Genomic DNA, 13,153 nt, shown 5'->3' on the forward strand with positions numbered 1-13,153 from the left:
TGGTCGCTTCTAAATCTATATGTTAGCCTCCACTTGTACTAAGCGGCAATGCTGCTTGTGCATCCAACTCCTAAAACCCAAAGTTGTGCCACATGAGTCCACCATACCTACCTATATGCGGTATTTCCATGTCGTTCCAAGTAAATTTGCATATGCCAACTCTAATTTTCAAAATGAATTTCTGTTTTGTGTGCTTGTACCGCTCATGAAGCGATAGGGGGTGGCCAATATTTTTCATGCTAGGTATCTTATTCTCACGATGAGTGTTTATTCACTTGTCATTGCACGAGAGTGTGGCTGGTAACAGGGCTGCCCAGTCCCGAATTAAAAAAAACACTATGATAATAAATTCCTTGGAAAGTGTTGGTATGGATTGCACCCGTGGATACGGCAGCCATGGATTGTCAAAGAATGGTGGAAAGGAAATAAATTTTACTTTCTATTTGGGAACCGCCTATAATTTGTCTAGCATGGAAGATATTGGAAATTCTCGGTCGTTTTCATTGACAGGAATAGCATGCCTCTCAAAATATTTTTATCCCTAATTTAAGACTTGAGCTCTGGCACCTCTGCAAATCTCTGCTTTCCTCTACGAAGGGCCTATCTATTTACTATTATGCAATTTTTATTTTTATGTTGAGTCTCCATCTTCTCTTATAAAAGCACCAACTAGGGAACACTATTGTCATACTTGTGTATTGGATGTAACTAATATTTGAGTGTGTTCTATGAATGGATCAATGATTGAGCATAATGGGCTAGGGATAACTTTCTTTAGCATTGATATCTTGAAAGACATGGTTGCTTGTTGATATGCTTGAGTATTGATGTCTTCATGTCAAATTATAGACTATTACTTTGAATCATTCAAGTCCAAATATCCATGCTACAAAAGAAAAGAATATATGATAAATATGTTAGGTAACATTTCACATCAAAAATTATGTTTTTATCATTTACCCACTCGAGGACGAGCAGGAATTAAGCTTGGGGATGCTTGATACGTCTCCAACGTATCTATAATTTTTTATTGTTTCATGCTATTATATTATCAATCTTGGATATTTTATATACACTTACAAGCAATTATATATAATTATTTGGGACTAACCTATTAACTTAGTGCCCAGTGTCAGTTTGTTTTTTGCTTGTTTTTGGTTTCGCAGAATATCAGTACCAAACGAAGTCCAAATACCACGAAACTTTTTAGAAAGGACCAGATGTGGGAGCATGGGCCCACCACCCATAATGGCGTTCCCTGGGGGGCAGGCGCGCCCTGATGGGTGGTGGGGCCCACGAGGCTCCGTTTGACCTAGCTCTGCCTCTATAAATTCTCTAAAATCCTGAAACCAACAGAAGAGTCCACGAAATACTTTTTCCGCCGCCACAATTTCTAGAACCACGAGATCCCATCTAGAGGCCTTTTTCGGCACTCTGCCCGAGGGGGATTCGATCAGGGGGGGAGGGGGCTCTTCATCATCCTTGCTGCCCTCCGATGACGCATGAGTAGTTTACCACGGACCTATGGGTCCATAGTTAGTAGCTAGATGGCTTCTTCTCTCTTTTTTATCTTCAATACAATGTTCTCCTCGGTGTTCTTGGAGATATATTTGATGTAATGAATTTTTGCGGTGTGTTTGTTGGGATCCGATGAATTGTGAGTTTATGATCAGATCTATCCATGAACATTATTTGAGTTGGCTATGAACTCTTTGTGCTTGATTGTTATAGCCTCGTATTTCTTCTTCGATTTATTGGTTTGGTTTGGCCAACTAGATTGATTTATCTTGCCATGGGAAGAGGTGCTTTGTGATGGGTTCGACCTTGCGGTTCTCAATCCCAGTGACAGAAAGGGACATGAAACGCATGTATCGTTGCTATTAAGGGTAATAAGATGGGATTTATTTCATAAGTGAGTTTATCGTGTCTACATCATGTCATCTTGCTTAAGGCGTTACTCCGTTCTTTCATGAACTTAATACACTAGATGCATGCTGGATAGCGGTTGATGTGTGGAGTAATAATAGTAGATGCAGATTCGGTCTACTTGTCTCGGACGTGATGCCTATATACATGATCATTGCCTTGGATATCGTCATAATTATTTGTTTTTTATCAATTACCCCACAATAATTTGTCTACCCACCGTATGCTATTTTTGTGAGAGAAGCCTCTAGTGAAAACTATGGCCCGGGGGTCTATTTTCTATCATATATTAAAACAAAAAATATCTCACTGCAATTTTATTTTTTCATTTTTGTTTGATCTATCTATCAAAAACTATATCGCTTAATCTTACTCGTAACCATTGAGGAATTGACAACCCCTCTACGCGTTGGGTTGCAAGTATTTGTTGTTATTTACATAGTGTTGCTTGATTCTTCTACTTGATGAATAACCTTGGTTTCAAAACTGAGGAAAATACCTATCTCTATTGTACTGCATCATCCTCTCTTTTTCGAGGAAACCCCAACGCAGCTCACATGTAGCACCCGCCTGTTGAGCTACTCCGCCGCCGCATGAGATGTCAGAACCACCTTCGCGTTGTCGTTTTCCGCCCTCAAGCTCCTCCTTGTCGTAGCATGGTATAAGTCTCCGGTCGTCGGACAACTGTGCGTTGAAGATCTGCAATCCAGGAACAAGAGTGTGTGTGCGTGCTTTAGCACCTTCAACACCGAGGAGGAGGCGCCCCATGTGTAGGATTCTATGGCGCTTCGCTACTTCGGGAGCCGGGCGAAGATCCATTTCAGTGATGATGCCCCCTACGCGGCCTTCCTCTCCCCTAAGTTAAGGCCGTCGCTCGTGATGACAAGGAGTACCGCAAGGTCGAGGCTTGGCTCAAGGCAGAGCACGGTGATGATGCCTATGTGGCGAAGGTTGTTGTGGATGATCCGCAATATTTAGTAGTAGAGATTAAATTATGTAGTGGACTATGTGCTTATGTTCATGTTTCATTTGCTTTTAAGGGATAAACGTGGTAGGATATTTAATACGGGGTAAGCTGCCATGAGGTTAATTTACTCAAGAACAAAACCCTAGACTAACTTGACTCACATATCATTTTGATGTACAAAGTGCAAATACAAATTGTTCTTAAGGGAACATGTGGATTGGGGTTTTAAACCATACTAGATTTGTAAGGTGTGCAGTTTATATGGTATCAACCACCACACCCAAGTTTAGTATGTGCAATCAATTGGAACAAATTAAGGGCATTGCTATATTTAGATTGTTGAAAAATATATGCAGGTGACATAGACGAACTGGTCAAGATGGAGTGAAGATGTGCTGACTGCGCTTAACAAGAAAGAAAGTCTTTACAAGAGGGGTATCCATCAACTTCCCCATAAGGAACTCCTAAGGGTGTTTTTGATTTGTCTGATTTTCAATTTTCAACATAAATAGAAATTGCAGGATTGTAGTGTCGTGTCTACTCAAATTCTGTAGGATTTATATTACACTAAAAATGGGTCATTGCACCATAGATAAAACGCAATCCTACGATTTGTCTAAATTAATAAAAAAAATCTTAAGATTCAGTTCTACAAATCAAACAAGAAACATGCAGAAAATTCATAATGGTCCAGATACTCTGATGCGAAAGTCTTTTTCGGTAAAGCGGGGTGAAAGCCTTTTTCGATGAATATGTCCATGACCTTGTAATCCTACTAGGAGTATGTTTTTTTTATTCCTATAGCGAATAAAAAAGGCCCTTAGTAGATTTTGCACACTGATCTCGAATTCCCAATGCCTCCAAGGTTCAACAAAGAAAAATACTATGTTGTCAGCTAAGGATGACGACGGAGCGAAAAATAATGGGATTGGGTGCTACCATTTTTTTTGTGAAAGAGGAAACAAATACAAAATCTCCGGAATATAAAAGCAGATATTATCGGAAACAAAGACAGAGCGAATATGGAGCGGACATGGCAATGACAATGGGTGTTGAACCCCTTGAATCATGAAGAAAATACAAGAAAACCAACAAACTTAATCAATTGTTAACGAGGCTACAAAAACAATATGATTAGGTTAGCGACTTAATATAGTATTATGGTAGTACAGGACAATTGTGTATAGACTCGTTAAATTCGTGCATGCTAGTAGAAGTTTGCCTCACTTGAGTTATTCTGATCACTGTGTGTCATTGTGTGTTATTCGATGGTTGAGCTGCCAAATAGCCGTAGACCTATAGTAAACAGGGAAACTCCATATTCACGAAAACAAAAAGTGCAGTTTCCGTGTCCGTTCCGCCGAAAAACACGGTTCTGTTTTGTTTCTGTTTCCGCGAAAAAATTTGCGTTTCTATTTCCGCCCCTTCATTTCCCTTTTTTCACTGGAGAAGCGGAGCGTTTCCGCTCCGTTTTCATCTATATTGTTGGACTTTTCGTTCCGTTTTCCGTTTCCGAAAAACACGGTTCCGTTTGTAAAAAAGAATCTATTTCTATTTCTGTTTTCCAATTTCCTCCCCAATTCTCTTTTTTCTCCAAAAAGCGGAAAGTTTTTGCTTCATCTTCATCCTTGTTTTCAACCATCTACCAAACCCAACAGGATCCATATGCAGGTCCAGATCCCCCTCTCGGTCCAGAGTGAAGATCTCTCATGGTATGTGCATGCATGCCCACCCCTTCTTCGCTGCATTGCCTGCCTATACTTCCAATAATTTATTATACCACATCTCCATCGATGGCGACCTTGCTCTGAGGCGATGGCCTACTCCATGGAGCTCACACAAGGCTTCATCTTTCATTTTCCCCTAAAATAATCCTTCGTCCCCAGCTCATCTCAGCGTCTCCTCCTATAAAAGCCTCGCCCCCCTGACCCTTCGTTGGAAAACTTGTCCAAGGCCAACCTCGCCGTTTCAGTAACCCGTTTCAGTCGGTTCCCATCCCCCCTCGCGTTTCTTCTTCCAGGTCCAGGCCGGGTGCAAGAGAGGCGGAGTGAGCGACCATGAAGGAGTACTGGACGATGCTGGCGTCGCTCATGGGCGCGCTGGCGTTCCTGCAAGGGGTGCTGCACGCCGTGTTCCCGGCGGAGCTGCGGGCGGCGCTGGCCCGGCTGCTCGGGCGCCTCACCCGGGCCTTCTCCCCCTACTGCTACTTCGACGTCACGGAGACGGACGGGATGAGCAACAACGAGATCTACGACGCCGTGCAGCTCTACCTCAGCAGTACGGCCGCGCCGGCGTCGGGGGCCCGGCTCAGCCTCACGCGCCCGCACAACGCCACCTCCTTCACCTTCGGGCTCGCCGCCAGCGACCGCGTCGTGGACGCCTTCCGCGGCGCGGCCGTCACGTGGGAGCACGTGGTGGCGCCGCGCCAGTCCCCCGGCTTCTCCTGGCGCCCGCTCCCCGAGGAGAAGCGCCGGTTCACGCTCCGGATCCGCCGCGGCGACCGGGAGAAGCTGCTGCCGGCCTACCTCGACCACATCCTCGCCACGGCGCAGGAGATCCGCCGCCGGAGCCAGGACCGGCTGCTCTACACCAACGCGCGCGGCGGGGCCATGGACTCGCGCGGCCTCCCCTGGGACCCCGTCCCCTTCAAGCACCCCAGCACGTTCGACACCCTCGCCATGGACCCCGAGCGCAAGGCGTCCATCATGGCCGACCTCCGCGACTTCGCCGCCGGCAGCTCGTTCTACGAGCGCACGGGCCGCGCCTGGAAGCGCGGGTACCTCCTGTACGGCCCGCCGGGGACGGGCAAGTCCAGCATGATCGCGGCCATGGCCAACTTCCTCGGGTACGACGTGTACGACCTCGAGCTCACCGAGGTGAGCAGCAACGCCGAGCTGCGGAAGCTGCTGATGAAGACCACGTCCAAGTCCATCATCGTGATCGAGGACATCGACTGCTCCGTCGACCTCACCAACCGGGCGGCCCTGCCCCCGGCGCCGAAGCCGCGGTCAACCCTCGACGGCGCGATCGACCAGGACGTGGGGGCGGCGTCGGGGCGGTCGATCACGCTCTCCGGCCTGCTCAACTTCACCGACGGGCTGTGGTCGTGCTGCGGGTCGGAGCGCATCTTCGTCTTCACCACGAACCACATCGAGAAGCTGGACCCGGCGCTGCTCCGCTCCGGCCGGATGGACATGCACGTCTTCATGAGCTACTGCACGTTCCCGGCGCTCAAGATCCTCCTCAAGAACTACCTCTGTCTCGAAGACTCTGCGGACGACGGCGCCGAGGTGATGCGGGGGCTGGAGGAATGGATCGAGGCGGCGGAGATCACGCCGGCGGACGTGAGCGAGGTGCTGATCAAGAACCGGAGGAACGGGAAGGAGAGGGCGATGGAGGAGCTGCTGGAGGTCCTGAAAGCGCGCGCCGAGAAGCGGCGGCTCGACGGCGGCAAGGTGGCGGCGGCGGCGGCGCCGAGGGACAACGACGAAGAGGAGGAGGAAAAGAGGGCCCTGGAGAGCCCCAAGGAAGGGAAAGGGCCGGCCGGCAAGAACAGCTGCGGGGACGGACAGGACGAGGAGACGGATGCCAAGAAACAGCTGTGAGACTGCAAGCCAAGCGCCGCGCCGAGGGGGACAGGAAGAGGGAAAGCGAAGGGTTCAAAATTTCCCTGTTCGGTCACGCGAGATATTCTTCTCCCTTTTCACTGGAGAGTGGAGAACGCAATGCAAGGAAAAATAGTCTTTCCTCTTCCGTTATTCGATGTTTGCAGTAGCAAGTAGTGGCACTCCTAGATGAATTCTCTTGAGTTTGTTTGGTATGCTCTATGGTAAGAGGAAAGAGATGTTTGAGGGCTCACACTGGTGTCATTGCGTGGCATGTGCAACCCATGCTCTGCTTGTTTGGCGTGCGCCTCCCTCCCTGTTGTTTGTGCATGAGAAGGTCGTGTTCAGTTGGTGCAGATTCAACAGTGCTCGAAGGCACATCACGTTTTCCCTAGGCCGGCAGGGCAGGGTTTCTGCGCTTTGTGTAGGGCCTCGGATTAATTTATGGCCTCTTACCAAGCCTGGATATGTGCACGTTCGTCTCTTCTTTGGATCCCCTGTGGCGCACGTATCCAAGGCAACCGTCGCGGGCTCCAGCTCAACGCTTTCGGAGAAAAATAATGCCTCGCCCGTGGAGTTGGATCATGGGTCTGTACTCTGCAGGCACTGTATGAGCCTCCCCCTACGCCCTGGCCTTCTGTTTTCTACACGCAGGACGGACTAGAAAACGACTGTATTTTGTTGTGTTTTGTGCGTTCTGCCGTCGTGCACTTAATAAGTGTTGATCTTTTCTTGTATAGTAGAAACAAACCAGGAGTTGATAGCTATGGGCAGGAACCGACCGGCGTCTTCGAATCAGAATCTACGCATGTTCCTCGCGTGACATTCTCCGTTATTTTTCCTTCTCTTGCTCGACATTCTCTGTTATTTTTTCCCTCACTCGATTCCATGTGCCTGCAAAATCAGAGGGTATATCATGATGATGATGATCATCAGGGATCCCTGATCCCCCGATATCTTATTCCCTTTCCGCGGGCGAGAGTCGGATTAGGCCGGCCGGGTGGTAAGCATGTGGATTTGCTGTTTTGCTCCCTGGGCAGCAGAAAGGGTGCCGCTTTCGGCTTTCCCCCGCTGCCTCGCTGTACTTTCCTGGTCCTTAGCCGTTTCTGATCGCGGGGCGTTACGGGCGGCCGTGTGTGAGACCGTGATCGTGTCTCATGCGGCGGCCGCGAGATCGCGCGCACATGCGTCGCTCTGGTGCCGTGAGATCGCGCGCACATGCCCGCGCTTGTCGCTTGCTGGCCATGGCGGTGCCCTTCTTCTTGCCCCGAGGACGGCGCCAACTGTTGTTTGTGGCCCGCCCGGTCCGCGGGCTCTGGCCCGGCGCGCGCCCTGGAGGCGCCAGGGTTTGGGCAGGCAAGGCCACATCAGGATCAACCTCAGCCTCCTGGCGCTGGCGCGCAGAGGGGACTGAGAAATCAGACGTCGCTGGCGCACGGTGGATTGATTGACGCCTCGCGCCTGGACGCTGCGTGCCGATATTAGCGTGCAGGGTCGAGTCGTCTCGGTCAATGCAAAGAAACATCGCGTCCTCCTCCTCCTAATCGTCGGCATGAATCCCGTCAACGCTGCAGGTGGTACACCAGCAGTAACTCCGGTGCTCGTTGCTCCCCAGGTCCAGGTAACTTCGCGCGACCCGCCAAGGCACGGTCAATGCACAAAAGCTTCTGCCGCCGCGGTTTTACCACCTGATCGCCGTAGTAATTTTTTTACGTCCACCGGCCCATGACGTCGCTGCGGAACAGTCGCATCAATCGGTGTCGCTCGTGTGATGTGATGGCATAAGCAGCCCCGGGTGGTAAAACCTGATGATGACCGTTGCTTTCGTGCCATGGCTGTATCGGAATTTCGGGGTCGCGTGGTGCGCTTCGGCCTTTGGAGACGGGCCGCTCACAATGCTCGGCTCAAAGATGCAGGGATTCGGTGCGAGCGCGGCCGGCTCGGCGGATCGATGTCCGGCGCGAGTGTGCATAGCATCCGGTGTGCTGTAACGCGACGACGATGTCTGCGGACGGCCGAGCTCTCTCGTCGTCGTCGTCCTCCCCCCCCCCCCCCCCCCCCCCCGGCCTTCTCGATGGTTGTTGACCGTGCCACCGTGGCATCTGCGCTGGCCCGGTGTTTTTGTTTGATATACTTGCACCGGTTCTTTTTAGCCTAAGGCCAACCCCACCGCGCGACCCCATTCTGTCCGGCCCCGTCCGTTTGAAGTAAAACGAACAAACAGATCGGCCCAGCGCGCGACGGCCCGGACCCATTTGGTCCGTTTTGTGTCCGGGCCGACCCATTTCGAGCGCAAACTTGCGCCGGATTTGTGTCGCCGTGGACATCAAACAGACGCGCCGCTCGTCCGCGTCTGCCTGCGTGGCGGGGCGGTCACCTACCTCTCACCTGCCAACATCAATGCGCACGGGCGGCCGGCCCCACCTGTCATCGGCCCAGTGGAAGGTCGCCGTCCTTCTAAAATGGGAAACCCGTGGACCGGTCGTCGTCCACACTGCCCCACTCCATCCCGCGGCCTCCTCGAAACCCGACAACGCGAAACCCTAGCCCTCCCCCGTCCTCGAGCTCGCCGGCCGGCCACCTCGAAGCCATGGGTTTCTGGAACCCGGGCCGCAAGGGGAAGCACGACCGCGAGGCCAGCTCCTCGTCGGGGCGCCGCGCCGGCTCCGTGAAGAAGGAGGAGCCCGCATCACCACCACGCCGGGCCCCCGCGCCGCCCGCGTTCTCCATCGACCCCACGTCCGCCGGCGAGCGCGACCAGCACTACATCCGCGCGGATGTGTGCCGCCGTTATTGGGAGACGAGGACGCCGCTCCCCTGGAGCGACGTCCACCTCCCCAACAACTAGCACTTGTCCGCCGACCGTGTGCCGATCTCGACGAGCGACCGTGCACGCCGTGAAGAGATCGAGCGCCGCCGCCGCCTCCTCCCCGACGACCTGTACTACGACGACAGGTACGCCCCGGACTCCGTCCTCTGGGACACCTGGCTCAGGGACGAGCACGACGTGCGGCGCGCCTCCTTCTTCGCCGGCACGGCGTCTGGGCCGCGGCGGCCACATCGGGAGCGCGCAGCGCTTGCTTCCCAGGAGCGCGGGCGTAGGCGGGTGCGCGGCCTCACGCCCACGCCGTTGCCTTCGCCATCTCCATCTCCACCACCACCTCCTGGCATGACAGCGGAGGAGGAGGCCCGTCTCATGGCGCGTGTCTTGGAGGACTCCTTGTACACGCACGATGAGCGCCAATGGGAGGGCATCGAGGAGATGATGGCCCGCTCCGCCGCCGGCGAGGTAGCCATCCCCGAGCTGGAGATGGTGGCCGCGGAGGAGGCGATGGAGGAGGAGCCGGTGGCCACGTTCCACCCGGGCCTGGTGGGCCAGGGGTGGGGCTGGTCGTGCACTGCTCTGGAGATGGCCGCCGCCGTGGGCGTGAACTGGTGCATCACCACGCCGCGGTCACCGGAGCGAGAGGCGTCGCCACGTGAGGAGGTGGTGCAGGCACCTCCCGCCGTCCAGCCCGCCCCCGTCTACCACGCACCGCCGGCCCACCTCTGGACGCCGCCGGCCTACGTCGACCTCGTCAGCGACGACGACGACACTGGCGGCCACTGAAGACGGTGACGGCAACGGCATCGACGGGCACGGGTGAAAGCACAAGTGCTCCCTGGGTGATTTTGGTAATTAATGTCAACATATTTCTTGTCGGACTAATGTTTTCATCTAGTATGTTTCAGATAAGTTCAACAATGGAGTGGAGTGGACTAGAGGATGTGGAACCCCTTCAAGATGATAAGGACAAAGGATTGGCTCAAGCTCAAAGCTCAAGACTCTACATTTTCTATTTTAGTGATCCAAGATCACATTGAGTCCATAGGAAAAGTCAATACTATTAAGAGGGGATGAGGTGTTGATTAATGGCTTGCTTGCTCAAAGTGCTTAGTGAAATGCTCCAAAGCCCTCAACCACTTTCTCACATCCACATTTGTCCCAAACCAAAAGTCAAACTCGGCCCCACCGAAACTTTCTATCCGGCGCCACCAAGTTCACATGACATAGCCACTGCCAGAAACCCTAATCAATTCGGTCTCACCGATGGGATCTCGGTCTCACCGAGATGGGCTTGCAAACTCTCTGTTGCCTGTTGCATTAATTTCGGTCTCACCGAAATATAAAATCGGTCCCACCGAGTTTGCTTGGCCAACTCTCTGTTTTGCTTATTACCTAAATCGGTCCCACCGAGTTTGTGTAATCGGTCCAACCGAGATAAGGCTTTACCCTAACCCTAGCACATCGGTCCCACCGAAATGCCTAACGGTCACATTATGAACCAAATCGGTCCGACCGAGTTTTATAATTCGGTCCCACCGAGTTTGGTGATTTGTGTGTAACGGTTAGATTTTGTGTGGAGGCTATATATACCCCTCCACCCACTCTTCATTCGTGGAGAGAGCCATCAGAACATGCCTACACTTACAACATACATTTTCTGAGAGAGAACCACCTACACTTGTGTTGAGGTCAAGATATTCCATTCCAACCACATAAATCTTGATCTCTAGCCTTCCCCAAGTTGCTTTCCACTCAAATCATCTTTCTACCAAATCCAATCCTATGAGAGAGAGTTGAGTGTTGGGGAGACTATCATTTGAAGCACAAGAGCAAGGAGTTCATCATGAACACACCATCTATTACCTTTTGGAGAGTGGTGTCTCCTAGATTGGCTAGGTGTCACTTGGCAGCCTCCGTCAAGATTGTGGAGTTGAACCAAGGAGTTTGTACGGGCAAGGAGATCGCCTACTTCGTGAAGATCTACCCTAGTGAGGCAAGTCCTTCGTGGGCGATGGCCATGGTGGGATAGACAAGGTTGCTTCTTCGTGGACCCTTCATGGGTGGAGCCCTCCGTGGACTCGCGCAACCGTTACCTTTCGTGGGTTGAAGTCTCCATCAACGTGGATGTACGATAGCACCACCTATCGGAACCACGGATAAAAAATCTCCGTGTCTCCAATTGCGTTTGCACACTCCAATCCCATCCCTTTACATTCTTGCAACTTGCATGATTTACTTTCCGCTGCTCATATACTCTTTTCATGCTTGCTTGATATGTATTGTGAATGTTTGAACTTGTGCTAAAACTCCACTTCAACTTAAAGAATTTAAAAACTGCAACTTTTCTTGCTAAGAGTCTATTCACCCCCCTCTAGACACCTCTTCTCGATCCTTTAAATTGGTATCAGAGCATTGGTCTCCATTGCCTTGGTTTAAACACCTTTGTTGGAAGATGGATGAGTCTACGTTGGGGAGTCTTAGACATAGAGTGCCTATACTTGATGGAGAGTACTTTCATGAGTGGAAAAATGAGATGCTTGAGATTTTCAATGAATATCATTTGACCAAGTACATTACTACTCCTTGTGCTCGCATTGTTGATCCTTTGCATCCCACACCCGATGAGGATCTTGACATGATTCGCAATCTTAGAACTATCAATCTTATTGTAAAAGGATTGCCTAAAAATTTGATTGCTAGCTTACCTACTCTAGATTGTGCTTACACCATATGGAGATTTCTAGAGGAACGATTCCCAAATTATTCCTTGAAAAATCTAGATGAGATTCTCCATAAGTCTATTGCCTTGAATAGGATGAGTACTAGTGATCCTAAGTTTGATGATTGTCTATTTGAGCTTCGTGATCTCATGTGTGCCAAAGGAAATGTTGGAATTATTAGCAATATCATTTCCGAAGTCATTAGAATTCATAGAGATGAACATTGTTACGGTCATACTTCTAATGAATCACTCTCTCTAGGAATTGATCTATCACATGACAATGTTGAACATGGATACTATGATGAGAATGATGATGGTGACTATGATCTTGATGATGCGATGAGACACTTTGGTCTTATGGCTAATCTTCGCGGCTACATGGCTGGAGGAAAGGAATGGGTCCTTGATAGTGGATGTATTGATCATATGACCAGAGACAAAGATATGTTTCGTGAGCTTGCTGAAAACGACGGCCCTCTAAAGTATGTCACTTTCGGTGATAACTCAAAGGGTAAGGTGGTTAGCCTTGGTAAGGTGGCCATCTCACATGATAGCTCCATACCAAATGTTATGCTCATTGAATCGCTTGGCTACAATTTACGTTCCGTATCTAGACTTGCTGACTTTGGTTTCAACGTCCTATTTACTGAAGTAGATTGCCAAGTGTTTCGTAGAGATAATCATAAAATGGTCTTTACCGGTATCCGTAGAGGTGATCTTTACATTGTTGATTTCACTAAAATGGCTCAACCTAGAACTTGCTTTATTGCTAAATCTTCGAAAGGATGGTTGTGACATAGAAGGTTAGGTCATGTGGGCATGCGAAATCTTGATAAGCTTATTAAGGGTGATCATATCCTTGGAGTAAAAGATGTTATATTTGACAAGGATAGACTTTGTAGTGCTTGTCAAGCAGGAACACAAGTTGGAGGAAGCCACCCCGTGAAGAACATTATGACCACGAGAAGACCGCTCGAGCTACTTCATATGGATCTCTTTGGTCCCAATGCCTATAAGAGTCTCATTGGTAACTCATTTGGTCTAGTTATAGTTGATGATTTTTCCAGATTTACGTGGGTGTTCTTTCTTGATGATAAATCTCAGGT

General features: G+C 50.4%; 1 protein-coding gene across 1 annotated transcript; it reads left to right on the forward strand.

The window, feature by feature from the left end:
• The first annotated feature begins 4,737 nt into the window (after positions 1-4,737).
• On the forward strand, positions 4,738-6,751 carry LOC109746893 (AAA-ATPase At4g25835). Its single transcript, XM_020305993.4, has one exon. It carries the CDS (start codon positions 4,951-4,953, stop codon positions 6,496-6,498), a length of 1,548 nt encoding a protein of 515 aa, XP_020161582.1. The 5' UTR covers positions 4,738-4,950; the 3' UTR covers positions 6,499-6,751.
• Positions 6,752-13,153: the final 6,402 nt, after the last annotated feature.

The sequence above is a fragment of the Aegilops tauschii genome, chromosome 5 (assembly GCF_002575655.3).
Source record: "Aegilops tauschii subsp. strangulata cultivar AL8/78 chromosome 5, Aet v6.0, whole genome shotgun sequence".
NCBI lineage: Eukaryota > Viridiplantae > Streptophyta > Magnoliopsida > Poales > Poaceae > Aegilops > Aegilops tauschii.